At 43.8% G+C, this 27,633-nt stretch overlaps 2 protein-coding genes across 8 annotated transcripts in view; both read left to right on the top strand.

Moving 5' to 3' along the window:
* The window catches only part of EXOC1 (exocyst complex component 1), a 60,850-nt gene extending 52,423 nt beyond the window's left edge, over positions 1–8,427 (top strand). For all 7 annotated transcript variants that reach the window (XM_056111313.1, XM_056111314.1, XM_056111312.1 and 4 more), the window contains 3 exons: positions 1,043–1,242; positions 4,709–4,903; positions 7,755–8,427. In XM_056111313.1, the coding sequence (XP_055967288.1) occupies positions 1,043–1,242; positions 4,709–4,903; positions 7,755–7,907 (548 nt within the window). In that variant the 3' untranslated portion in view covers positions 7,908–8,427. The remainder of the gene's footprint in view (positions 1–1,042; positions 1,243–4,708; positions 4,904–7,754) is intronic.
* Positions 8,428–21,826: 13,399 nt separating this feature from the next.
* CEP135 (centrosomal protein 135) overlaps positions 21,827–27,633 on the top strand; it is a 66,861-nt gene continuing 61,054 nt past the window's right edge. Inside the window, exons 1-2 of the mRNA XM_056111271.1 lie at positions 21,827–21,941; positions 25,360–25,517. Of these exons, the coding sequence (XP_055967246.1) occupies positions 25,405–25,517 (113 nt within the window). The 5' untranslated portion in view covers positions 21,827–21,941; positions 25,360–25,404. The remainder of the gene's footprint in view (positions 21,942–25,359; positions 25,518–27,633) is intronic.

Raw genomic sequence — 27,633 nt, 5'->3', positions numbered from 1 at the left:
GTCTCAGGATGGAGATGTTACTGGGCCCGTTAGAGCAAGTCGATGAACAACGGGAGGACAGTGACAGCGGAGTGAATTTTTACTTACCAAATTCTTTAGTAATAGTTTAGCTTGTTTTCTATTTCTTTATATATTCTTCAATATATCTTTTTGTATACTTATTCAATGATTTCCTTAGGGTCATTATTAGAAACGGAATTAGCAAAGCAAAATGTTTGTATATTCCTCAAGGCTTTTACCGACATGCAATAGAGCAGTATCCATAGGACTATGTGAGCAGTTGGAGAAAGGTTCCATCATACCTGCACCATTGCTGAATATTACTAGGTGCTGTTGACCCTTTCATTTTTATCAGATACTAAACTATAAATTGATTTATCTTATGGCATTTTTTGCAGGGTGAGAGTTTTCAGATTTGTTCATTTAATCTCTTTCCCTTTTATAAGTTCTGAATTTTGGTTCCTTCCTAGAAATGTCACGCTGTCACAAAAATTTCTTTAAACTGGCTTTATCTTCCTTACAACTGATGATTATATCCATTTTTTTCATCCATTTCACATTTAGAATTTGTTTGAATAAGAAGACAAATTTTGTGTTTTTAAAGTCTGGTTGTCCTGGGGCTGGAGCGATAGCCCAGCAAGTAGGGCATTTGCCTTGCACGGGGCCGACCTAGGTTTAATTCCCAGCATCCCATATGGTCCCCCAGCACAGCCAGGAGTAATTCTTGAGTGCATGCACCAGGAGTAACCCCTGAGCATCGCTGGGTATGACCCAAAAAGCAAAAAAAAAAAAGTCTGGTTGTCCTAACAGACATATCCTTTCCCCACCAATTTGAAAGCCATTTTTATTGCAGATCGTTTCCATAAATACACAAACTATTTTAGAATGATTTTTAATAAGGTTTAGGTAGCTGTGGAGATCCTGTATTTCCATAAATGTACTTTTCAAACAAATAAAGAAAACCAGCCACACACATATTTGAATAACTGGATATGGTTATACTCATTATCAGGATGATACTATGTTTTTTGTTTTATCTTAGTGGAGAAAGTCGCAAATGAAAGCCAGAAGACTCCCAGAGATGTTGTTATGATGGAAAACTTTCACCATATTTTTGCAACACTTTCTCGTTTGAAAATTTCCTGTCTGGAAAATGAGAAAAAAGAAGCCAAACAAAAATACACAGACCACCTTCAGTCTTATGTCATTTACTCGTTAGGGCAGCCTCTTGAAAAGCTCAATGTGAGTATATTTTCACTTGGTACATTTTTCTCTACTTTTGAGCTTGCGTGCCTCAGCATACCCGAGGATAATGTAAGAGTTACTTCCATCTCATGTGGATGCGGAATAAGGAGCAATTCAGGAACAGAAGCTGCCGGTGCACAGAGACACTGCTAGATACTGTGTGTACTTGATTTTTCTCTCATTTCTTTTAATCGTGGTTGGCATTTCCCTGTCTCGTGGCAGTGACCTGGAGTCACACACAGGGCTCAACGCTCACACAGTTCATTGCAGTGCTTGCCAGTGGCCACACACTGCGTTGTGGAGCTCACTAAACCTTGCTCTTCACCCAGGGCCACACTCCCCTAGGTGTAGTGCTCCCCAGGGGCTACCGTGGTGCTCACACTCATGCTCGCCCAGGGGCCAGCTGGCCATGGTACTCGTCCTGGTTTGTCCCCCTTTGGTTGTGGAGCTCACGCCCACCTAGCAATGGTGTGGCTGGAAGGCACGTGGGATCCCTGACAGCTGCCAAGACCTCCGCTGACTCACACAGCACCAGGGATCAGACTCACAGCCTTCCACGGGCAGCATGGCCACTGTTAGCACTGCACCAGCCCCACCCTGTGCTCCTCATTCTGGTAGGCGGTAGAGTGTGGGGCCAGGGAGAAGGATGAAGACAATGAGAGTACATCATAAACGTGCTGAAGTAATAATCACAAATCTGGGGGCAGGCTAGGGACTGGTTAGAGTGCTGGGGGGTTGGAAACCTCACTTGTACCATACTTTCCCAGTAGAGCGTACTTTTCATTTCTTACCTCATGCATGACCGACCTTTATCCCTAGCTCAGATGTAAATTTCAAAATGTTTTTAAGATAGAGGAAAAACAAAACTTGTTTGGTTTCTTTTTTTCATTTCCCTTCCTTTGTAGACTTGAGTTATTTCTCCAGAACAAGTCTGATCATTAAAATTAAGAAGCTCCGGTATTTAGGGTCAGAGACATCATACCTGGGTTAAGTGACTTTCTTTGCATGTGTCTGACCCGGCATCCAATCCCTCGCAATATGTACACGACATGCGGTCCTACAAGTACCATCAGGAGTGACCCCTGAGCCCTGAGCACTGCTAGTATGGCCCAAAAACCAAATCATATATATATATATATATATATATATGATTTTAGAGAACTTGACAGCATAGTGAAGCTCAAATAGTCCCTTTTCATTAACTTTATCCACGATATGATTAGCTATCTTTTATAAGTTTTAAACTCAAAATTATACTCAAAGATTGCATATTAGATACGACTGTCCCCGGTTCAATATTCAGCATCAAATTTGATCCCAGAACAGTGCCAGGAGTGATCTCTCAACTCAGAGCCAGGAGTCAGCCCATGTGTGACCCAAGAACTCAAGCAAGAGTAATGAGGGTTAGAGCATAGTACAGCAGGAAAGCCACTTGCCTTGCATGTGGCTGATCCAGTCTTGACCCCGGTACCTCATTTGGTCCCCTGAGCAGTGCCAGAAATGATTTCTGAGCACAGAGTCAGGAGTTAGGTCCTGAGTACCAGTGAGTGTGGTGCCTCCCCCCACCCCAATGGAATTATCTATTGTCAGTAATTAAAGGAAATACTTAACACTGAATTATGTGCTGCATTCATTCCTTATAAAATTTAGAACAGACATGTGTTCTTTGAGTGTTGATTTCTCTCAGAGCTAAAGTCTGCATGATACTTAACTATAGTAAAAAGCAAAGCATTTGACATCACATTTAAAGGTGAAACATTGCTAGTTCCTTTAATATTTGACATTGTTATAGAAGCTTTAGCCAGTGCTGCAGTTGGAACGTAACTGAAAGATGGAGAAAGGATTGAAAATCCAGTTACATGTATAATATCTTTAAAGTGTTGGTTTCCGGTAAAGTGACAAGCTTCATATATAGCTATAGATGTTTAATTTTCTGTGTCAGCAATAACCAAATTAAAACTTCTCTAGAGACATAATTTTGTGGGGTGCTCAGAGAGTGAGGGCCCACTCCTGGCAGGTCTCAGCCAAGAACATAATTTTTAAAGCTTCAGGAATAGACTTGTCAATAATTATAAAATATTAATACCTTAATGATAAGAATCGACTAACGGGAAGTTAAGTGATTAAGTGAAGTGAATGATAAGAATCATAATAACTAAGAAAAATTCTAAGAGAGGGGATTTGTCAGCATCAAATCATACGTAAAGTCCTTAAAGGCATCCCAGTCAAGAAAACTGTAGAACCAAATATACTTAAAGATACCTTGAGAAGAATATTTAAACAGTGTACGGATAGTTTATTTATATATATATATATATATATATATATATTTTTTTTTTTTTTTGCTTTTTGGGTCACACCTGGCTCTGCACTCAGAAGTTACTCCTGGCAGTGCGCAGGGGACCATATGGGATGCTGGGAATTGAACCCGGGTCAGCCGCATGCAAGGCAAACGCCCTACCCGCTGTGCTATCTCTCCAGCCCCTAAAAATTATTTTTTAAGTCAATAAGGAAAGCACTAAGATCCCAGCATATTAAAGGGCAAGCGACCCAAATACATTGCTAATCATCTGAATGCAGGTTACCTTCAGCCAGACTTATGAAGTGAAACAACCAGTAAGCAGCTTCATACCTCAAAATGGCACCAATTTGTTTTAATTACAGTAATGCTGATGATGGTCAGGAGCAATCTGTCGTGTTGACGGAATTTAAACTGAACTTTCCTGGGAAGCGATCTGTGTACAGGAAGACTCTTTAGAATGCTTACAGTTAAACTCCTCAACTGAGGGCTTAGAATCGATGTTGGAATGTAACCAGTAATGTGCATATATACTTACATGTGAAAGAGATTAATGATAAATTACAATAGATTCTTTTGAAAACTGAGTAGAATTTGCCAGCTTTACAAAAAGAAGTGAAAAATGTATGCTAGAGGTGTGAATAAATTATGGTTTATTGGACATCGTATTATGACATCTTATTATCTCATTCCTACTTTGGACAAACCGAATGTAGCCTGCCCACATGGCAGAGTCTGGCAAACTCCCCGTGGCGTACTCAATATGCCAAATACCAGTAACAATGATGGGTCTCATCCTCCTAAAGAGCCTTGAATATAATCTCAGGGCTAGGATGAAGGAGACGTTACTGGGGCCTGCTCGAGGCAGTCGACGACTGGGGAAGAAATATACAGCCATTAAAGTTTGCACTTAAGAAAAAAGTATAGTAAACAGAAAATATAACATCAAATTATAATTTTATCTACTTACACATCAGTCAACTGAAAGAAATGTAAAATTAATAATAGCAGTCTCTGAATGGGTCAATAGGCAATTGTTACTTTGTACTCTTTCACATCGTCTGGTTTTTACACAGTAAATATGTATTCTTTTATAATCAGACTTTTTAAAGTTTAAGTGATAAAGACAGTTCTTTGCCATTATTTCTTTCCATTTCCTTGAAGCATTTCTTTGAAGGCGTTGAAGCTCGTGTAGCACAGGGTATAAGAGAGGAAGAAGTAAGCTATCAACTTGCATTTAATAAACAAGAACTTCGTAAAGTTATTAAAGAATATCCTGGAAAGGAAGTGAAGAAAGGTTTAGATAACCTCTACAAGAAGGTTGATAAACACTTATGTGAAGAAGAGAACTTACTCCAGGTACGCTCAGTTTTTTAAACCATTCATGCTTGAATGTCTTTACATATATTCCTTTTTTCAAAAATGTTCCTCTAAGAAAACTACAGATTTTGAAATTAGTGCAATGCAAGAGGAAAGTTCCATAAAGTGCAGAGAATAATAAAGTATGAGGGGAAAAAAGTAATTTATATGTTTTGTAGTTTTGTGTTTTTTTAAATAGTTTTGAGTGTTTGTAAGAAATGGATAACACATACCAGTTTTATAGGGGTATTTCAGTTTGTATTTCTGTTTTGTTATTTTCAGGCATTGTTGTATTTCTTTTGTTTGGGATGGGGGTTTTTTGTTGCTTTTGTTTTTAGGTTTAAGTAAGAAAGTGAAATGCATACACCACTGTAGAGAGAATCTAAGCATTAAGGTTGGAGTTAGATATGGGTTCTTAAGCGTGTCCCATATTAATTTGCGTGACTTATAGTGAGCGACTGCCTGAGTTTTTTATTAGCAAAGTATAAGTAATATCTTATATAATGGAAACTGCTGTTATCAACAGTGCCATTTTATAGACGCGACAGTTGAAACTTAGGTGGAACATTATGATCTCATTGCTAACAGATGGTAGCAGCAGATGCAAACTCCATTATTTTTCATAAATCAAACTGAAAGTTCAAAGATGAGATTAGTTCCAGTTTCACCATAGAGGGCTTCATAAAGGATATTACATTTTTATGGGGCTGGAGCGATAGCACAGCGGGTAAGGCCTTGCACGCAGCCGACCCAGGTTCGATTCCTCTGTCCCTTTCGGAGAACCAAGCTCCCCGTGGCGTATTCGATATGCCAAAAACAGTAACAACAAATCTCACAATGGAGACATTACTGGTGCCCGCTTGAGCAGATCAGTGAACAACAGGAGGACAGTGCTACAGTGCTACATTTGTGTGAAGCAAATAGAATAGTAATTTAACAGACAAAGTAGGAGGTGACTAGAGATGTGGCTTCATTATAGAGCTAATGCCTTGCCTATGCAAGTCCTTGGTTCCTTAGTTTGATCTCTGTTCCCCTCCCCCACCCCCTCCACCTCACACCGATGATGCACACAGTGGTTTCCATTGCTTTCTGACTTAATTGTAAAGTAGCAGGAATGAATTTCCAGGTGGAGTGAAAGATGTACTATTGTTTAGTAAATACTTTAAAAAAATTTTTTTATTGAATCACCATGAGATACACAGTTACAAACTTGTAATGAGGTTCAGCCATACAATGTTCCAACACCCATCCCTCCACCAGTGTACATTTCCTACCACCAATGAGCCCAGTTTCCATCTCTCCATGCCCCCCCCCAGCCTATCTCTTTGGCAGCTCTCTCTCTTTCTCTCTCTCTCTCTCTCTCTCTCTCTCTCTCTCTCTCTCTCTCTCTTTGTCTCCTTCCCTCTCTCCCTCCCATTCCACACACACACTTCCTCTTCCCTCACCCTCTTTAGCATTAGGATTTGCACGATAGGTACTGAAATGTTATCATGTTTGTCCCTTTACCAGACTTTCAGCACTCAGTTCTTATCTAGAGTGATCATTCCCAACTATCATTGTCGTAGCCGTCCCATCCTAACTGCCTCTCCCCCACCATTGGTGTAAAACTTCTAACCGGGGACCAGTCCTCCTGGTTCTTTTTTCTACTGTCCTTACATATTAGTCTAATGCTTTTTTTCTTAATATCCCACAAATGAGTGCAATCATTCTATGTCTGGCCCTCTCCCTTTGACTCATTTCACTGAAAATGATACTATCCATGTCCACATATTTATAAACAAAGAAGCTTCTGCACCTCAAAAGAAACAATGCTTGGTAAATATTAAGTTGAAGGAAGTTAGGAGTTAAGAGGAACAAATCCTGGAATAACACATTTCCTTAGCTGTTACATAGGAATGATGGTCAGATAATGATCCCTCTTACCAGGTTGTCAGAGACTTAAATATGCTAGTATATACATTAAGCACTTTCTACTGTGCTGTTAAAGAATGCTCATAAATGTAACCTGTTAGTTTTAGCTAATATGTCAATGGGTATATCAAATTCTGTCTTGATAATTGCCTATATTAGTTTCACTGCTAGATTATAAATCTATGAGTCACAGATAACTGGTCTGACTCATTTTGCCTTTTTCCATGGCATCAAGCAGTGTTTTACACTTTTGTGTGTAATGAAATGCAAATAACCTTTGCATTTCATGTAAATGTTCCATATGTGTTTCTGCATACCTGCAACCGTGTTGAATATTGGGAAGGTGTCACGGTCACGGTCTTCCCGTTGTTCATCAATTTGCTCGAGCGGGCCCAGTAATGTCTCAATCATGAGACTTGTTGTTACTGTGTTTGGCATATCGAATATGTCATGGTGAGTTTGCCAGGCTCTGCCGTGCGGGCGAAATACTCTCGGTAGCTTGCCGGGCTCTCCGAGAGGGGCGGAGGAATCGAACTCGGGTCGGCCATGTTGGCTGCGTGCAAGGCAAACACCTTTCTGCTGTGCTCTCGCTCCAGTCATTGGGAAGGTGTAAAAGCCAAAATGAAGTGAGTGCTTGCTCTCTCTGTCTCCATTCTAAGCACGTTACATCCATTCCTTTAATCTCTATAAGAAACTTAAGAGAATGGTATTAAAATATCATTACCACAAGTTTATAGATGAGGAACTTGAAGCACAGAGAAATGATAGAATATTCCAGGGGTTATAAATCTTTTAAGTAAAAAGAGCCAAGATTCTGATTCCAGAATCTTCTTTAACACTATGCTAAATTCTTAAACTACGTCTTAACATTGTTTCTACATTCTTAATTACGTATTTTTCCATTCATATTTCAATGGCATTTATTTTATTTTTATAATAGGTAGTGTGGCACTCCATGCAGGATGAATTTATCCGGCAATACAAGCACTTTGAAGGGTTGATAGCTCGCTGTTATCCTGGATCTGGTGTTACAATGGAATTCACTATTCAGGACATTCTGGACTATTGCTCTAGCATTGCGCAATCCCATTAAACCTTGTGAAAGAAGAAACAATGAATGAAGATAGCACTATTAAGTGTGCCAGACACTACTCAGAAATCTCAAGCAACTGTTTGAGAATCCAGACTTGAAATTTTTGTCCTGCTAAATGTCAGATAAGTGGGTAATTCCGTACTCCAAATATTCAAGAGCAAAAGCATCAACCTATTTTGTAGGATTATTTTCCCAGTTATATATTAATTTAAAGCATATTTCTCATCATAAAATGCCTTTTGCATTTTTCTATGACAGAAGGAATTGAAACCTTATTGTCTTTCTCACCATTATTGAGAGTGACTGTCTTATGTGTAATGCATTGGGAGGTATTCAACATTCACTAATTCAGTATTGCTTAAGAATCATGTCACTTCTAAAATACTGTACAGAATGTTTTTCTTTTTAACTAATAAAGTGTACAGAGGCAAGGGGTGATCAACTGTAAATTTTGATTTTGAATTTGATGTGACTGTGTAACAATAAACCTGAGATAAAGAAAATTTCCAGAATGTTGAAATTGAGTATTATTATTATTACATCTGTCTTCTGCTAGCTTTTGTATAACAATTTTTTACAAAATCATTATGAAAAAAATCAGTGTCCTTCCATTTATTATAAAACATTTAGATATGTAATAAGATGAGAAAATATTTATGTATCTATATGTGCAGCATGTATTTCAAGAAAATATACTAGTACAGAAGTTCGATATTTAGAATTAAATCTAATTAAGCATGTACTATGAATTGAACTGTGGTCTACCCAGATTCATATATGGAAACTCTAACTGTCTCCACATCAGATGGGTTTAGAGGTAGGGACTGTAAAGCAAGTGATAGTTACATGAGGTTGCGTGAAGCCTGGATCCAGAAGAACCGATGCCCTTAGGGGAAGAGTCTGAAGCATTTTCTGCCTAGTGAGTATGGAGGGAGGAGGCAGCCATAGGTGAGGCTAGAATACTCACTTATCCTAACCGTGCTGGCTGGTATCCTGATTTTGGAATTCCTGTCTCCAGAATGGGGTCACGGTCCTCCCATTGTTCATCGATTTGCTCGAGCAGGCCCAATAACGTCTCCATCGTGAGACTTGTTACTGTGTTTGGCATATTAAATATGTCACGGGTAGCTTGCCAGGCTTTGCCGTGTGGACGAGATACTCTCGGTAGGGCTCTCGAGAGGGGCGGAGGAATCGAACCCGGCTTAGCCAGGCCAGCTACGCACAAGGCAAACACCCTACCGCTGTGCTATCACTTCAGCCCTCCAGAATGGGGATAAAATAAATTTCTTTTGCTTCAGAGTATGCCATTAACATGAACTGACTCATACCATACCTTCGTAAGAATATCCTGGGGCAGGGCTGGGGTGATAGCACAGTGGACAGGGAATTTGCCTTGCATGCGGCCAACCCAGGTTCAATTCCCAGCATCCCATATGGTCCCCTGAGCACCGCCAAGAGTAATTCCTAAGTGCATGAGCCATGAGTAACCCCTGTGCATGACCGAGTGTGACCCAAAAAGCAAAAAACTATATATATATATACATATATATATACACACACATACATACATATATATATATATATATATATATATATATATATATATCCTGGGGAAAATTATGAAACTATTGAAAGGTTCGAGCGGGCCCAGTAACGTCTCCATTGGAGACTTTGTTGTTACTGTGTCTGGCATATCGAATACGTCACGGGGAGCTTGCCAGGCTTGCCAGCGATAGCACAGCGGGTAGGGCGTTTGCCTTACAAGCGGCCAACATGGCCGACCCGAGTTCAATTCCTCCGCCCCTCTCGGAGAGCCCGGCAAGCTACCGAGAGTATCTCGCCCGCACGGCAGAGCCTGGCAAGCTCCCCGTGACGTATTCGATATGCCAGACACAGTAACAACAAAGTCTCCAATGGAGACGTTACTGGGCCCGCTCGAGCAAATCGACGATCAACGGGAGGGCCTGTACCTTCTATTGAAAGGTACTACTGACTTTCTGAGTGAGTAGAATATCTATATTTCCAAATAAGTGGAAAAGCATTTATACCCATACTTAGGAGTTGAATGCAGTCTTCCAGTTTTCAGCCCAGCATATAAGAAGGCTGGAAAGTCACTCTCCTTCCTAAGAAGAAACAAAAGGCTGAACAGACCTCAGTTCCGGAAGAGGGGCTGACTGGGCAAACCATTGTCACAGTTGGAGAGACCCAGAGAATTTGCAGTCATAGCTCATCAAGGCAGATGTGTGCGCCCCGAGAGCTCCATGGGAGCTATCACTGGAGGAGAGAGCCACCCTGTGACTGGCAAAGTGGAGGGGACTAGGCCTGTCCAAACTATAGCAGAACAGAGCCATTGAGGTTTAAATTTGTTTTTTGTTAATCTGTAAACCATTCCAAACCAGCTTCTGAAAATGAATATTCACACTCATGTGCTTCAGGAGGAAAAGGTGGGGAAAGAAACCAATTTGTAGGATGCCCGGTTTTTTTTTATTTTAAGGGGAAGTCATTTGGGACTGTATCCACCATGTGCAGGGCTTATTCCTGGCTCTGCACTCAGGGAGGGGTCACTACTGGCAGGGCTTGGGGGACCATATGGGGTGCTGAGAATCAAACCTGGGCTGGCTGCTTGCAAGGTAAGCATCCTACCTGCTGCACTATCACTCTGGCCTCAAGATGCCAGAACTTTTGTTCTTTCAAGAGAAACTGTTTAATCAAAGCTGACTGGTATGGAAGAAATACCTAACTCCACTGGCTTTAACCTTCCCTTCAAAGCACTGGAAAATCTGACTTCAGCTGGAGTGATCTTTTCCACCTTTAGGGAGAGCGAAGTGAAAATCCCAGCTGACGTGTACAGACAATCCGGAGATCATTAAAAGGCTGAGCCCTAACCAGAGGGTTCTAGAATGTTTCTGGGGCTTCCACCTTACCATCTCATTACTGAAGACCTATTCACTATTTCTCTTAACCAATGTGTGTGACCAACTATCAAGAAAAAAATTACAAGACAGTTTTTAAGAACTTACACAACTTTGCACCATTGTATGTTCTCATCAGCAATGTATGAAGGTTTCGATTTTGCTAGTCATTTTTATATCTCCTTTATGAAATGTCTGTTTAAATCCTTTGCTCATTTGTGGTTGGGTTACTTCTCTTTTTTACTGTTGAGCTCTTTAGCTATAATGCTTTGAAGTCCCTTACCAGATGAATATTGTGTAAAAATTCTCTATCATCAAATTGTCTTCTTCACTTTGTTGATGATACTGTTTATAGCACACACGGTTTTCATTCTGATGCAGTTTGGTTCTTCCATTTTATCACTTGTGTTTTTGGTATCACAGCTGAAAAGTCCTTATCAGTGTTTTCATAGATCAGGAAAATTCAGTGGAGGGAAACAAGGTGGAAGGGAAGCCCTTTAGATTAAGGCGTGAGTGAATGAAAAGCTCTAGCAAGATGTTCTCACAATCCAACTGGTCAGAGGAACTTAAGAGCAAGAGAGGAGGCAGAGAGAAAGTTGTAGAATCTCATGTAGGTATCTACAGAGAATAGGGCAGACGTGAGGGAGCGTGCCCTGAGGAAAGAAGTATCTGAATCCCTGGAGTCCATGGTACTGAGGGAGCAGGAGGAGCCGGAGGCTTGGACTCTACAGAGCATCGTGTCCAGCCCTGACTGGTCAAAGCAAGGCAGTGCTACAGTAGCACAAGGAGTCTGACAGGGGTAGAATTGAGTACAAGGACATAAAGGAAAGGTTAATAGTGTAGAAGTACTAGTTTTTCCAAAACTTCCCTATTTAAAAAGGATGGCTCTGAGGAGGACTCAAGATTATTAAAGGTTAGCTTGAGAGGAGGGAATGATAGTAAAGTGAGTAGAGGCACTTGCTTTGCATGTGGCTAATCTGGGTTCAATCCCTGGTGCCCCAGATGGTCCCCTGAAGCCCACCAGAAGAGATCCCTGAGGACAGAGCCAGGACGGAGCACTGCAGGGTGTGGCCCCAAAAAGCAAAAAGCTAAAAAAAAAAAATGATTTTTTTTAAAATGTAGGAGTACTGCTATTTACTCAACCACTGATTAACCTGGCTGAAGTGGGCATGAACTTTACTGTTTTTAAAATGTTTTAAATTGAATATCCATGAGATAGACCATTACAAAGCTGTTCATAATTGGGTTTCAGTCATACAATGATCCAGCACCCATCCCTCCACCAGTGTACATGTCCCCGTTCCCTACCACTATCACCCTACCCCCTACCTATAGCTTCCCTTTATGGGAGGCACTTTCCTTCTTGCTCGCTCTCCTTTTTCTTTTGTACATTATGGTTTTCAATATAGGTACTAAGAGGTCTTTGTGTTTGTTCAGGGCATTCAGTATTTTTATCGGACAGTAAAACTAGAGTAGCTTTTTTAACTGGGTGGCAGCTTTGGAGTGTGGATATGACTGCTGAGGCTTCTGGAAGTACAGGGAGGTGTGGGGGTGAGGGGTAGCCGATCCCGACCCCAAGAAAGCCTGGAGATTTTAGTCACAAAACCCTCGTACCAGAATTTCCAGCAGATTATATCCCAGTGAGGTCCGTCCTGAGATGGTGGAGTCAGGCTGGGGGTATGGCGGCAATTTTGGATTGTGAAAGAAGTGGCTGCCAGGGACTCTGCTTGGGCAGGCATGAGGCTGTCCCACCCTCCTCCAATTTACTCCAGTCTGTTCAGCTCTGCACAGGTCCAACATTAACTGCAGCTTTTGATCTCTTTCGAGGTTTATTTATGGGTCTCTGAAGCAAGGCTGATAGAAAAGCTTACATGGTGGTGTTGGAGTTGATTAGTGGGGGTGACTGCCAGTGCTTCCAGGAGTACAGGGAAGTGGGGGAAAGTATCCCATCCCAACTCTGAGAAAGCCTGTAGATTTCAGTCACAAAACCCACATACCTGAATTTTCAGCAGATTAGATCTCGGTGAGGTCCATCCTGAGATGGTGGAGTCAGGCCAGGTATATGGCAGCAATTTTGGGTTGTGGAAGCAAGCTGCTGTCAGGGGCTCTGTTTGCGTGGGCACAAGCCTAACCCTGCGCCCACCCCTGATTTATCCTGGTCACTTCAGCCACGTGTGAGTCTAAGATTAACTGCGGCTTTTGATGTCTTTCAAGATTTATCTATTTAGAAATAAGGCTGATAAGTGAGCCTGGATAGCTGATCTGGAGGTGGTTTGTGGGCATGGCTCCCACATACCTAACTTTTGGTCATTTAATTTCTTGGGAGGGCCAAAGCAATAGTACAGCAAGTAGGGTGTTTGCCTTGTAAGCAGCCAACCTGGGTTCAACCCCCTGCTTCCCATATGGTCCCCGGAGCACCGCCAGGATTAATTCCTGAGTGCAAAGCCAGGAGTAACCCCTGAACATTGCTGCGTGTGGCCCAAAAGAAAAAAAAAATTTCTTGGGAAACTTAGTCCCAAGTTGTTGGGGTCCAGTCAAAGGCATTTTGGGGTATCAGGAAGCCTGAAGTCACCATTAGGCTGCTGATGCACTTGTCCGCAGGTACAGGTTGACCTGCTAGCAGCACCATACCTCCAAGAAAATGATCTTGAGTCTGTATATCCATGAGAATTAGATGCAGGAAATCATTTTTAAATCTTAGATATTTCAAAAAGAAAAAAATTTAATTCATGGGATTATGTGATAGCAAAATAAATGGAAGGGCTAGACGGTCGGAAGTTCATCCCTGAGCTTATTGAAGCATAATGGATTCCCCTACTGTGGCTACCATGAACTTCATCTCTGAGAGAGTGATAAGAAGAGCAGGTACTAATTTAGGTGACTATGGGTGTGACTGCAGGAAATAGGGATTCTTCTTTCAGTAGTGCTCCATACAGAGCCTGGTTAGAAATAGAAACAGCCCTTATGTATAGACAGCCAGTAGTTGGATTTAACTTTGATCACTACAAAATGAAGTGATCAGTATGTGTTATCTGGTTTAGTTGTTGCAAAATCTCCATCTGTCAAGGTTAAGCTGTTGTCCTAATTAGAATCATACATCAGTGAACGATGAAGCCACAGTTCCATACCAAGCCTTTGGGGTGGGACAAAGCAAGAAAGGATTTTATACTCAACCTCCTACCAAGAATTTGGTTTATGGGGCAGGAGTGATGGCACAGCGGGTAGGGCCCTTGCCTTGCATGTGGCTGACCTGAGTTAGTTCCTGGCACCACATCCAGTCCCCTAAGAACTGCTAGGAATGATCCCTGAGCACAGAATAAGAGTAAGACTAAGCATCACACCTAGTATGGTACAAAAACAAAGAAATAATTTGGTTTAGAACTCTCCAAAATGTCTTGGAATAGAATTCCAACTATCAGGCCTGGAAAGTATACACAAACTGGGTATTGCTTTTTATTCAAAGACCAATAGTTTATTCACTGGACCAGTGTGTCTTTTATCCTTTTATTTTATTTTTCATTATTCTTTTGGTTTGGGGGCCACATCTGGCAGTGTTCATAGTTTACTCCTGGCCCTGTGCTCAAGGATCATTCCTGGCAGTGCTCAAGGGGACCATTTAGTGTGCTGGGGATGGAACCCAAGTTGGTTATGTGCAAGGCAAATACTTTACCCGCTGTGATATTTCTCTGGCCCCTTTATTTCCCTTTTAACCAGACTGCCAAAGTTATGTCTTTTTTAATTGACTAAGAATCATGCTACTACCTTTTAAACTATTGACAATGCCAATGAATCAATCACCCATGTGTTCCATTTCACTCTAGCACGTTAGACAGAAGAAACTATTGGCTATACATTATAACACATCAACGATGAAACAAGCCAGAAAAGCCTTGGATCTTACTTCTGTGGTATCAGACATTCACCTAATACACAAAAGCCTTCCTTGATGAAATGCCTTGTCATCAGCCAGTCACCTCTGATTACTCAGTATAAGATCCTTGAAGCGTAATGGAAAGACTAAACATCTTTATAAAGATCCATCTTTTATCTCTTTAGTGTAATCAAATGTAATTCTAGCACTGTCTGTGTTTATGTGACAAAATTATTCTTAGCTATATTTCATCAATTTTATGTTATTTGCTACTTTATTTTCAATCACACATTCATTCGTATTGTTGGCACTTGACTACAGAGACAAATTCATAGTGTAAAAGAGATTACACTGAGCAAGTAAAAAGATCCAGTCTGGGTCATGGGAGACAACGCAGCCCCCAAAGTATCTGCCTAGAGTTTCATGGCCAGCATCTCCCACAGTGACCAAGCATAACTCTGACCCCTCTGCTGTTTGGGATTCTCTAGCCCAACAGGTTACGGTCTCAGGCACCACAGAGATTGTATACTGTTGTGTGGGAAAGACCACAAGTGAAGTGTGTAGCTCCTAGCGAGTAGCACAAATGAAGATGTCTGAGTACCAGGATTGGGAGTGTGACTTCCAGTGAGCACGTGTGGAAGGCAACCACCCCCATGCTGCAACCAGCAAAAGTAGTGTGACATCCCCTGCCACACAGACACACACCACCACCACCAGTTAAGCTCAGCTAAAAGTGCCTGACTTTCTACAACTATCACAACCAAGTTTGTGTGTAAACCTGCACCTCAGCACAACAGTGAAGGGAATAAGGAAAGGGACCCAACCAAAATGCTTGTAATAGGACTAAACGGAGTACAGGGATCAAGACACTCACCTTGTAACCCACCCCCATTTGATCCCTGGCACTGCATAGGGTCTCCCTGAGCACTGCCAGGAGTGATCCCTAAACAGAGCCAGAAGAGCTCTGAACACTGGCCCCAGAACCCCGAAACCAACCAAGCAAACAAAAATGCTTATAGTTGTTAATTTTAGGGAAATAAGTTAAATGGGAGAGCAGGCAGGGAAGAAAATATTAACAAATTGGTGTTAGTCACTTTGAACTTATGAGTGTCTATACTGTTCTAATTCCTCTCCGAAGCATAGAGAAGTTAGACATTTTAAAAACTGTTCGAATGGAAGCCCATAAGGCTAATAGCTTAGACACTATTTACTTGCTTTTCTTTTTGGCTCTTCCTAGCACATGATTTTTCAAGTTGGCTTAAGACACCAACCAGTCTCAGAAGGAGATTAAGAGGAGGGAGTACCAGAATATTCCTTTTAGTGACTGGCTGCTGCCCCTCACTGTCTGTTGTTTACATGAGACACTATGAGATGCAAAGGGAAAGATGTAATATTCAGTGTTTCACCTTCAAGACAAGATTGGGTTGCCCAACAGGCTCAGAAACAGCTTCTCTAGGAGTCAGAGATAGAGTCCAGTAGGTGGACTGGACTATCTTTTGTATTGCATGCGGCCAACCAGTGTACTATCCCCGGTATCCCATATGGTCCCCTGAGCACCACCAGGAGATATTCCTGAGTGCGGAGCCAGAAGTAAACCTGGAGCACTTCTGGGCATTGCACAAAAACAAACAAAAGAACACGAAATAGCTTCACTAAGTTTACCTTCGTCTCCCAGCTGTGGGAAGCTACACCTGGAAGTCTTGGCTCAGAGAGATCTCTCCTGTGCAAGGGAAAATAGTCAGCAGTCAGCGGAAAAGGGAGCAACTCCTAAGGAAGCGGTTACAGAAGGTTAGTTACTGGGTACTCAGCATGCAGTGGGAGACCGGCTGAGACAGCGGGCAGGAAGGGGTCCTTTGAGACTCTGACAGAGACCACTCCCCTCACAGACTGCCTCCATCCACCTCATCGGGCCAGACTGACTGGCAAGCTCAACCTTGCCTTGGAGATCACATGAAGACTGTGACTTAAGGAGAGAGGGGACTCTGGAAAGAGCTATCTCCACAGAGTGATGGTTTATAAATCACATGGGGGGGGGGGGGAGGGTGAAGGCTGGAGCCAAGTGGACAGTTTGAGGGTTATAAACCAGAAGTTTATCCCAGGTCCCCCGGGAGATTCACACTGGCTTCCTAGGATATAAGGACCAGGGCTCTTTCCCTTGTCTTCTCTAGAAGAATTAGCATACACCAAGCAGCAAAGGACTCCCTCGTATGCTCAGAATGGGAAGAGACCCCTCTGTCCCTGTCACATGGACATACTTTGATTCATTTGTAGGAGGATTTTGTCTCCTGAATACAGAAGCCAGGACCTGTTGGGGCACATCTGGTTCAAGGAACCACCTTGGAAGTTTGGACATGAAAACCAATGTCTATTTTTATAATCATAACTTTGGTCTTTGTTCCAGAGACCTGATTGATAGTCAAGATCATGCAAATAAATAGAGATGATCCAAACTTAATAGAAGAGACAAGCACCTGACTTCCCTGGAGAGCAGGGACTCAGGGGTAACTATGATATGGGGTGGTATTGATGTGCGTGGATGGGGCTATGCAGAAATGATATGTGTGGCATAGGTTAATATATTCATACATATACATGCATATATACATACACACATATATTAACCAAATAGCCAAAACCACTGCAAGCATGAGACCCAACTACAACAACCAAACTAAAAAAACAGACCTGGTAAGGAGGTGGGTTGGAGCCAGGAGGGGAGGTAGGAGGAAACCTGAGGGCATTGATGGAAGAAAGTTGATGCAGATATTGGGATTGATGTTGGAACATTGTATTCCTGAACCTCTACTATGAATAACTTTGCAGATCACTGTGCCTTCATAAAAAATTAAAATAAATTTTGAAAATTTTGAAAAAAAAAAACACCTCTCCCCACAAGATATAATGCCTTGCACTTGTCTTATGAAAAATGCTGATACACTTGTAGACACACAAACTAAACTAACCCATCATCAAGATGTTTCAGCAGTGTGCATTTAATAGGGGTCCTTTCCTGAGAATTAATTTCCCAGTGTCTCTACCGAGAAGGAACAGCTTCTCGTAACATCTGTTCCTTGAACAGCCGAAGTGTCTTGTATCGTCTGGCTTCCCCGAGGCACCTCTGCCAGGCTCCAGACAGACTGGGGCTACAGTAACCTTATCCTTCCCTGTCAGAAATAAGCCGGTAGCCTGCCAAACCAGACACCTGTGGCCCTGGGAAAATGGAGTCCTGCTGCTTAAATAGAAGGACTGGAATTAGCCAGCAGTAATAGCAACATTTTAGCCCCATCTCTGGACCAGTCACTGATGGAATCAACTGTGCTACACTGGGCTCCCGGTCACAGGCCTGTCAAAAGGTGACTGTTGCCTTCAATTATTTTCAACTCAACTCAGTTCACACTTCATGCTTTTTGTATTAAGTGTGATTGTTTGGGTTGTGGGAACAAAAAACTGGTTAGTGTTCTGCACGGGCTGAAGAGATGGCTCAAAGGACTTGTGACCAGCCCATGTTCTGTCCCAGTCTTCTGACCACACACTGCTTTGTGTGGCCCAAAACAGTCTTCTGTGTACTTGAAGAGATCCGAACCTAAAGAGGAGATGTGGGATCATGTGTGGCCGTAGGAGAGTTAGTCATATCCAGACACACAGAATATTCTAGAGGAAACCTGACAGCAGAGACTCACTTCGTCTCTGAGCTTTGATGGTGAGTGATTTTTCACTGAGGGTGTTTTATCCTCCTGATAACAAATATATGGTGACTGTCTCCACATTACCTCTCCAGCTTTCTGGACTGAAAGTTGTCCAGACTCTGTGATGCTAATTCTATGGAGATGGTACACAACTCCCTGCCCCGAGCAGAGCCCCAGCAGCCGAAGACCTCCAGAACCAGCCACAACCATGCTGAGACCACTCTTTGCACACATGAAGGTACCAGCAGAGGGACAAAGACATGCAGGGCTGAGATCTCCAAGCCTGCTTGGATCTGGGCTGAGCATCCTCCATCCAGATCCTCCATTTTCCAGTAGGCAGAGGTCACACCCACCATCTGATCTGACCCCCAGTGCCGTGTAATCCCATCAATGGCCAAGACCCAGAGACTATAGAACCCAGCTCCCGGACGCGGACGCGACATCTTACTATCTCATTCTTACTTTGGACAACCTGGTAGGCTACCGAATGTAACCTGCCCACATGGCAGAGTCTGGCAAACTCCCCGTGGTATACCCAATATGCCAAATACCAGTAACAATGATGGGTCTCATTCTCCTAATCCTGAAAGATCCTTGAATATGGCACTTTTGAAAACCTCAGGGTTAGGGCAAAGGAGACATTACTGGTGCCTGCTTGAGGCAATCGACGAACAACAGGATGATCCTGATCGTGATCATGGTACACATCACATTTCGCAGCTTTCAAGGGATGAGTCTTCCCTACCCTCAGGTCCCCACTTGCACAGAATGTTCCTCACTTCAAATGCCAGTTGCAGATCTCAGGCCTCCTGTACACCTCCCCAACCAACCACGAAGGTTGGGTTCCGGAGCTGGACGGTATAGCAAGTGTGTACTCATCTTGAACCCATCCAGGTTCAAGCCCTGCCCCCATATAGGATTCCTGAGCCCACCAGGAAGGATCTCTGAGCACAAATCCAGGAGTAATCCCTGAGTAAACATAGCCAGGTATGGACCAAATACTAAGCAAAAAGTAGGGCTCCCTGCCTCAGGATAGACAACTTAGTTGAATGACTCCCAGGGTGCAGGGAGGCACTCTGCCTTATGATTATCTGTTCATCATAAAGGATACAACTGAATTGCAGAGACACATGAGCATGTACCATGCTCCCACACCCTGCAGTGTGCAGCAGCCCAGATGCTTGCTGAGAAACCACTGCTAAGAGCGTCTCTCCAACCTCCATCTCTTCTCTTTTGTTATTGTTATGATGACAGGAAGTAACACACTCACTTGATTGTGGTACTTGCTTATGCCTGGCTGCAATGTATCTGAGACTGTACACACTTGCCCCGTGTGTGATCCCAGAGGAACCACCAAGACCATGCTTGGCCTATGTGGGTGGCACCAGGTATTCAACTCACTATTTCTTTTTTTGCAAGGCAGGTACTTTGTTGTTGTTGTTTTGCAACTGTGCCATCCCAAGACTTGGTTCAAGTTTTTATGGTGGTTCCATTATGTAGGCATGGTTGATTAAATTATTAGTCCCTGGGTGCAGGGAAGTATAATTCAATCTCTTACCCCTATCTCTTCTCTAAGGAAGTAGGGAGTGGCAGATTCTGAGCTTTAGCTTTTAATCAGAGCTTGGTTATCCTGGGGAACACTGTTCCCCTGCAATTATCTAAGGTCTTTTTCTTTCTGGGTTACACCCGGCGATGCACAGGGGTTACTCCTGGCTCTGCTATACCCTGACAGGTACCAAGATATTCCCAACCCACAGGGCAATTATAAGAAAGACAGAGCTTAAATCCATGTCCAGAGATGACAAGGTCCTCGGGTGAGTGTTAAACAGGAAGGAATCCAGCGCCTTTATGATCTAGAAGTTTTCAGGAAAGAGCTGGAATTCCAGGATTTGGTAATTTAGGAATTACTCCATATGGGATGCTGGGAATTGAACCCAGGTCGGCCACGTGCAAAGCAAACGCCCTATCTGCTGTGTTATTGCTCCAGCCCAGCATTTTCTGATTTTTGGGTCTCAAAGCTCTACAGAGCTCTACAGGTTTCTCAGAGCCCAAGGATCACTCCTGGCTGGTCTCCGGGACCATATGGGTGCTGAGGATTGAACCCTGGGCCGGCTGCATTTAAGGCAAGCACCCTACCGGTTGTACTATCACTCTAGCCCCTTGCATTTCTTTTGTGATTGTGGTGGTGAATTCTCTGATTTTATATTTCTGTGTTTGGGGCAAAAGGAAGTCACAAGGTTAGCTGGACAGGATGGCTACTGCACAGCCATTTCGCTAGGATATTGATTTATGATTACCTTTTCCCAAAAAAGTACTTTTTCAAAAAATATTAATCTTATTCCAAACTTTTACATATTCAAAAATGGTATTCATTCCAAAACACATGCATTTATAACTGCCTGTTCTGTTGTTCAGCAAAAAATGTGTTGTACACTTGCTCAACTCCAGAAACCTGTAGAACCCAACTCATTGCCTACTAGCAACTCCCCCCAACACCCCCCCCAAAAAGAAACTAATAAAGAGTGCAGAAAAACCCAGCACACCACGGAAAAATTAGCGCTATACCCCGACAGGTACGAAGATATTCCCAACCCACAGGGCAATTATAAGAAAGACAGAGCTTAAATCCACGTCCAGAGATGACAAGATTTGGTAACTTGGTAAAAAAAAATTCCAGGTTTTCAGTGCATGAGCAATGTCTCAATAATCAGTTCATCTAGACTGAATTCCCTTCATACATATTTATAAAATATTTCCTGACCCCCTTGGGGCAACCTGGAGAAACAGGTAAGCAATCTTTTTTTTTTTTTTTGGTGGGATGCCTTTATAACTCAGGGGATCTAAAGAAAGTGGCGTTCAGCTCAGCACGATGTGATGGGCAGAACATAGGGGTTACACCGTTGTACGTGGACACTGTTTTATGGGTGGGAGAGTCAGTGAAATGCACTGTGAGGTTGTCAAAAGTTTGCAAAGGCAGGTGCAAAGATTAGGGAAGCTGGGGTTGGAGCGATAGCAGTGCATGGGGCGTTTGCCTTGCACGCGGCCGACCGGGGTTCGATTCCCAGCATCCCATATGGTCCCCTGAGCACCGCCAGGAGGAATTCCTGAATGCAGAGCCAGGAGTATAACCCAAAAAGCAAAAAAAAAAAAAAAAAAAAAAAAGAAGGGACGCAACATTTCAGCCACTCCAAGGGGGCTCGCGCGGGGCCCTCGCAAAGCCCCGCGGCCAGCCGCCTCCAGGGGGCGCTCTGGCCCTGCGCCGCCCGCGGGCCCGCGGCGTTTCCGGGCACCGGGGACTCCGCAGCAGTCGCCCGGGTCACCGCGGCCATCGTCTCCGGGCGCGCTCGCTCCCGCTGCGCTTCCCGCTGGCCTCGCTCGCCGGCCGCTCCCGTTACCGGGGCAACGGCGGCGGCGCCTCCTCCGCGGCCCTCGCGCCGCGATCGTCGCTCCGCGCCATTTTCAAACTGCCCTTGCGGCGCCGGAGCCTGTGCCGGGCGGGGCCGGAAGGAGCAAGAAGCCGGCGAGGGGCCGAGGGCCCGGGGCGATGCGGCGGCCGGAGCTGCGGGTGAGCGCGGCGGCGGGCGGGGTCGCCGGGATCGGCGGGGCCAGGCGGGCGGGCGCGGGCGGGAGCGCGGGAGGAAGCGGAGGCCGACGGGGCGCACGGAGCGCGCGGGGCGCACGGGGCGCGCGGGGTGCAGCGCGCCGGCTCCCTGCAGGCCGCGCTCCCGACACCCCTGCAGCCGGGACCCCCTCTCGGCGCCCGCACCCCACACCCGGCACCCGGCTCCCGAGCGCGGCCCCGGCGGAGGTGCCCCAAGGCTCAGCCCCCGGGCTCCCAGGCTCCCGGGCTCCCGGGTTCCCGGCGCGCGCGCGCGCGGAGACGTCAGCCGGCCGCGTTCCCGGGGCGGGGCGTTACGGACGCGTTTGTCCAAGGGTGGGGGGACTCCGGGCCCGCCTGGCCTCCGCTCCTGCTGGAACCCGGCGGTGCCCCGGGCCCCCCCAGCGTTTCGGTGAGGGAGGTGGGGTGGGAACGGCCCCCGCGGGGTGGGGAAAGCCTGGTCCGGGACATTTGGTGCGGGAGTGGGGGGATGGGAGGGAGCATTGTCCCCGTCTTCTGCCCTTGTGCCCGCGGTGTGGAGGCCGCGGTTTTGTTTTGTTTTTGGTGGGTGGGGACGCGGGGCACGTCCGGACCCTGCAGGGATCACTCCTGGCAGGGCCCCGGGGACCGGGTCTGCTGCCGGGCATCGATCCTGAGCTAGCGGCTTGCAAGTCGCCAGCGTCCTACCAGCTGTGCTCTAGGCCCTACCCAGTCTTTTAGGTTTTTTTTTTCAAACAGTTTTTTTTTTTTTTGAAGCCAGTGGTTTACAATGATAACGTTGGGGGAGTCCAGCTTATGTCTGAAAGTTCGTAAGCTTCACCACACCACCACACTATCCAAAGGATGCTCCTAAAGGATGCTCCTCCCCTGCTCCTTCCACTCCCCCTTCCTCCCCAACACACATGCTTCTCCCTCCTCCTTTCCGTCCAGTACCCACCACGTTTTCCAATTGAGTTGTAAAATAATAAGTTCTTTTCCCGTAGTTATCCATACTCTGCAGGGAACTGACACCACCCCGAGGTTGTTGCACTCCCTGACTTATTGCATCTAGTGCAATCAACTCAAGTCCTAGTCATTTTGTCCCCAAAGGCACAATGCTGAATTCATCATTGGACCGGGGCGGGGGAGGGGGGGGGGGGAGGCGCGCGCGTGTGTATTTGTGTATTATTTTATTTTTTAGGGACCAGTGTGGTACCAGGGATTGAAACGAGACTCCTACAGCCAAAGCATGTGCTCTAATGCATTCAGCTGTGCTTTGCCAATGAGTCATTTTATTTTATTTTTCTTGGGGGTGGGGGGGCGGGCATGTCAGGAGGTTCTCCCGTACTATTATTCCTGGTCCTGTACTTAGGCGTGCCCCTTGGTGGTGTTGGAGTACCGTGCAAGTGACTGGAGATGGAATTCCGCCTCTTGGAGGGTGCGCACCTTTCACGGCCAAAACTACTTCTCCAGCCGGCTGGGAAATTTACACAATGAAATGTACATAACGTAACTGTACTGATGATTCGTGGTCACCAGAGGCAGCTGACCCGAAATCCTTCAGTGACTGTTCTCATTTTTGTCCGTGTTTGATTTTTTTTTTTCTGTTCTTGAACTTCACTTAAAAATCACTGTACAAGGGTTGTGTCTGGCTTGAGCTGCTCAAACAGCATTCTTGAAATTCATCTATGTGGTTGATATGTATCAGTAGCTTCTTCCCTTGTATTTGGAAGTAGTATTACATTGTATAAATATCTTGTGGTTGATTTTGCTGCTGTAGATGGATACTTCTGTGTTTGCAATGTAGGGCTATTGTGGATATATTTTTGAGGGTGTGGATATTTATTTTCATTGCTTTGAATAAGTACTCAGGAATAGAATTACAGAGTTATAAGTCAAGGTTTTTTTGTTTTGTTTTTGTTTTTATGAAACTGCCAAACATTTTCCAAGGTGATTTTACACTGTCACCGCGGCATATAAAGATTCCAGTTCCTCCAAGTCCTGGAAAACATTTGATATTGCCAGCTCTTTTATTTTTGACCATTTCTACTAAGAGTGCAATGCTGCATCTCACTGAATTTCATTGCAGTTTTAATATGTGTCTTCCTGGTAACTGACTAATGGTGTTGAGTGCTTTTTATTCTAATTATTTTCCTCATATCTGCCAGTTGCGTTTTTGGGTCTTTTAGTCCCATTTTGTAACTGGGTTGTTCATCTTATTATAAGAGCTCTTTATATTCCATGGATAATCGTCTGTCAATATAGTGAAAATTTTCTTTACTCTTTCATTTGCATTTTTTTCTTCCCTTTTTTTTTTGGGCTACTTGAACCCAGAGCTTCATATACATCAAGCACCCGCTCTACTATTTTGCTATCTCCATTTCCCCTGCATTTTTTCCTTTTCAAGTTTTTCTTTTTCTTTCAGGGGGTACTACACCTGGCAGTGCTCAGAGGCTACTCGGTGAGGGTATCTTTTGGAAGGCATTGTACAGGGAGTGGTCTGTGCAGTGCCAGGGATAACACCAAGGTCTTCTGCATACAAAGCTGTGCTCCGGGTTTTTTTTTTTTTTAATTTTTATTAATGAAACACCGTGAGGTACATTTGTAGACTTACAAATTTTGTGCTTGGGTTTCAGCTATATAACGATAGAGTACCCATCCCTCCACCAGTGCCCATTTCCCACCAACACTAATCCCTGTATCCCTCCCACCCCCACCCCCCCATCCCACCCTGCCTCTGTGGCAGGGCACTCCCCTCTGATCTCTCTTTTTTGGGGGGGTGCTGAGGTTTGCAAAAGAGGCACTGAGTGGCAGTCATGTTCGGTCTATAGTCTACTTTCATCATGCATCTCCCATCCTGGGTGGATCTTCCCCACACCCTTTATTTGGTGCTCCCTTCTCTATCTGTGTGCTCCAGGTTTTGAGCCATCTAGCTCCTTCTCTAAAAGGACCCTGCCCGCCTCAGATATGGGGAAATATTCCTGTGTTTCCTTCTCAGAGCTTTATTATTTGAACTTTTTCCATATAGGCTTATGAAGAGATAACTTATTTTAATGTTGCAGAATGAATATTGTAAACATTGAACCTAAATCTTTTTTTTTTTGCTTTTTGGGTCACACCTGGCAATGCACAGGGGTTACTCCTGGCTCATGCATTCAGGAATTATCCTTGCTGGTACCCGGGGGACCATATGGGATGCTGGGAATTGAACCCGGGTTGGCCGTGTGCAGGGCAAATGCACTACCAGCTGTGCTATCACTCCAGCCCCATGAACTTAAATCATTTTAAATATTACAAAAGTCTTACTACCGTAGAAAAAATATTGCTTCATATTTGCAGGAGCTTCTTAGCATAACAGTAATAAACAGCTACAATGATGTAATGGCATTATGTTCTTTTCTTTTAGGACTTTAATTTTTTAAAGTAGATCAAACTGGTTTTGGAAGTGAAGATGACTACAGCTGCAGAAAGAAAGTATATTAATATTAGAAAAAGATTGGATCAGTTGGGATACCGCCAGACTCTGACAGTGGATTGTTTGCCCTTGGTAGAAAAACTTTTCAGGTAAAGAAAATGCAATACTAAAAACCTGTGTGATTCTTAATTTGGTTTATCTCATTTCTGATGGAACTTCTTACTTCAGTAAAGAAGTAGGTGGGTTTAAGATGCTTTATTAGGCTGGAGAGATAGTATAACTGGTAGGGCACTTGCCTTGCACGCACGGTCCCAGGTTCAGTCCCCCGTACTGCATTTGGTCACTCAATCCCTCCAGGAGTGATCCCTGAGTCCAGAACCAGGAGTTATCCCTGGGCATCACTTGTGCATCCTGACTCTTGCTATTTGTGTGTCCCAGTAAGAGGTCTGCCCTAGAGAATGTCCCTTGTGTACTGGCGACAAATGTGTCTTCACCTTCTGAGGTGTGAGGAACCCTGTCAGTGCCCATTAAGCTCAGCTCTTTATAAGGTATTGTTTCCTTACTGATTTTTTTATCTAGTTGATGTGTCTGCAGTGAGAAGGTGATGTTCAAGTCTTCTACTTTTGTGATGCTGTAGCTCTCCTTACAGGCCTACTAGTCGTAGTTTTATAAATTTTGCTGCTTCTTTATGTAGTACATGTATGTTGATACGAATTGTGTCTTCTTGTATTAAACCTCAATCATGATGCCTGTCTCTATCTCTTATTATGTTTTTTAGTTTGAAATCTATTTTGTCTGCTTTAAGTATGACTGTCTCTTTTTAGGCTGTGTTTTGCCTGTGATTATTTTCCAAGATTTTACTTTGAGCTTTGTTTGTTTGATTTTTTTTTGTTTGTTTAGTTTTGGGGTCATACCTAGCAGTGCTCAGGGATTACTCCTGGTTCTGTGCTCAGGAATTAATCCTGGCCAGCAAGGAAGACTAGAATATAGGGAGGCTGGGGGTTGAACCCTGATTCGCCACTTACAAGGCAAGTGCTCTTCTCAATCTAATCTAAGAAAAGATCACAGAAACAAAAGAAAAAAGTACAACAATAACTCTGAAACTCCACGTAGAAAAGCAGCAATATGTATCAGTATTTCCCCATCCATATAGGACTGGAGCTATAGCACAAGGGGTAGGGCATTTGTCTTGCACATGGCCGACCAGGGTTTGATTCCTCCCTCCGTTGAGCCTGTTTTTATCATGGGAGTTGAACCAGACCTCCTGTAAGCAGCAGGAAGTTAGATTGTGTTTCAGGTCACCTGGCCGATCTATACCTTTTTATTGATGACTTTGGGCATTTAGAGAAATTACAGATACATAAATTGTTTATATATAGCACTGTAGCACTGTCCTCCCATTGTTCATCAATTTGCTCGAGTGGGCACCAATAACATCTCCATTGTGAGACTTGTTACTGTTTTTGGCATTTCAAATACGCCGCGGGGAGCTTGCCAGGTTCTGCAGTGCGGGCGGGATACTCTCAGTAGCGTGCTGGGCTCTCCGAGAGGGAGGGAGGAATCAAACCCTGGTCGGCCATGTGCAAGACAAATGCCCTACCCCTTGTGCTATAGCTCCAGTCCTATATGGATGGGGAAATACTGATACATATTGCTGCTTTTCTACGTGGAGTTTCAGAGTTATTGTTGTACTTTTTTCTTTTGTTTCTGTGATCTTTTCTTATTATCTCCCCTTGTACCCTGATATCTGCCTCTTAGATGGTGATCTATTCACTGCTATCTGCTACTGCTTGTTTCTTTCGTCTAAGTATATTTTCGTCCTCAGGTACCCAGGAATTTACATTTAACTTTCCCAACTTCCTATTTTAAATTTAAAGTCGGTAAGCCTTGAGTTCATTCTCAGAGATTCCATTATTTCCTTTTCCCACATTTTATATTTTTAAGCATTTTACTGTTTCCAAGTTAGTTCGCACCCCCCCCCCCCGCCCCTTTTTTCACTTTTATAGAAGACTATTTCATATTTACTTCAGGTCTGGTTTAACAGCTATGTATTCCGTTAACTTGTTTGGGAAACTATGTCTCCTTAGAAACTATAGTCTAGCTGGATATATTAGTCTTGATTTAAGATTATTACTTTTAAATGTTTGGCTACATCATACCATTCCCTTCTGGCCTACAGTTTCAGTCAATAGATTTGTTAGTTTTACTGGAAACCCCTCATCTATGAGTATTTTCTTTTCTCTTTCTTCTGGATTCTAGCTCCAT

The sequence above is a fragment of the Sorex fumeus genome, unplaced genomic scaffold, assembly GCF_029834395.1.
Source record: "Sorex fumeus unplaced genomic scaffold, SorFum_2.1 ptg000013l, whole genome shotgun sequence".
NCBI classification, from domain to species: domain Eukaryota; kingdom Metazoa; phylum Chordata; class Mammalia; order Eulipotyphla; family Soricidae; genus Sorex; species Sorex fumeus.
Note: the sequence above shows the minus strand (reverse complement) of the source record. Positions and strands in the feature narration are given on the sequence as shown.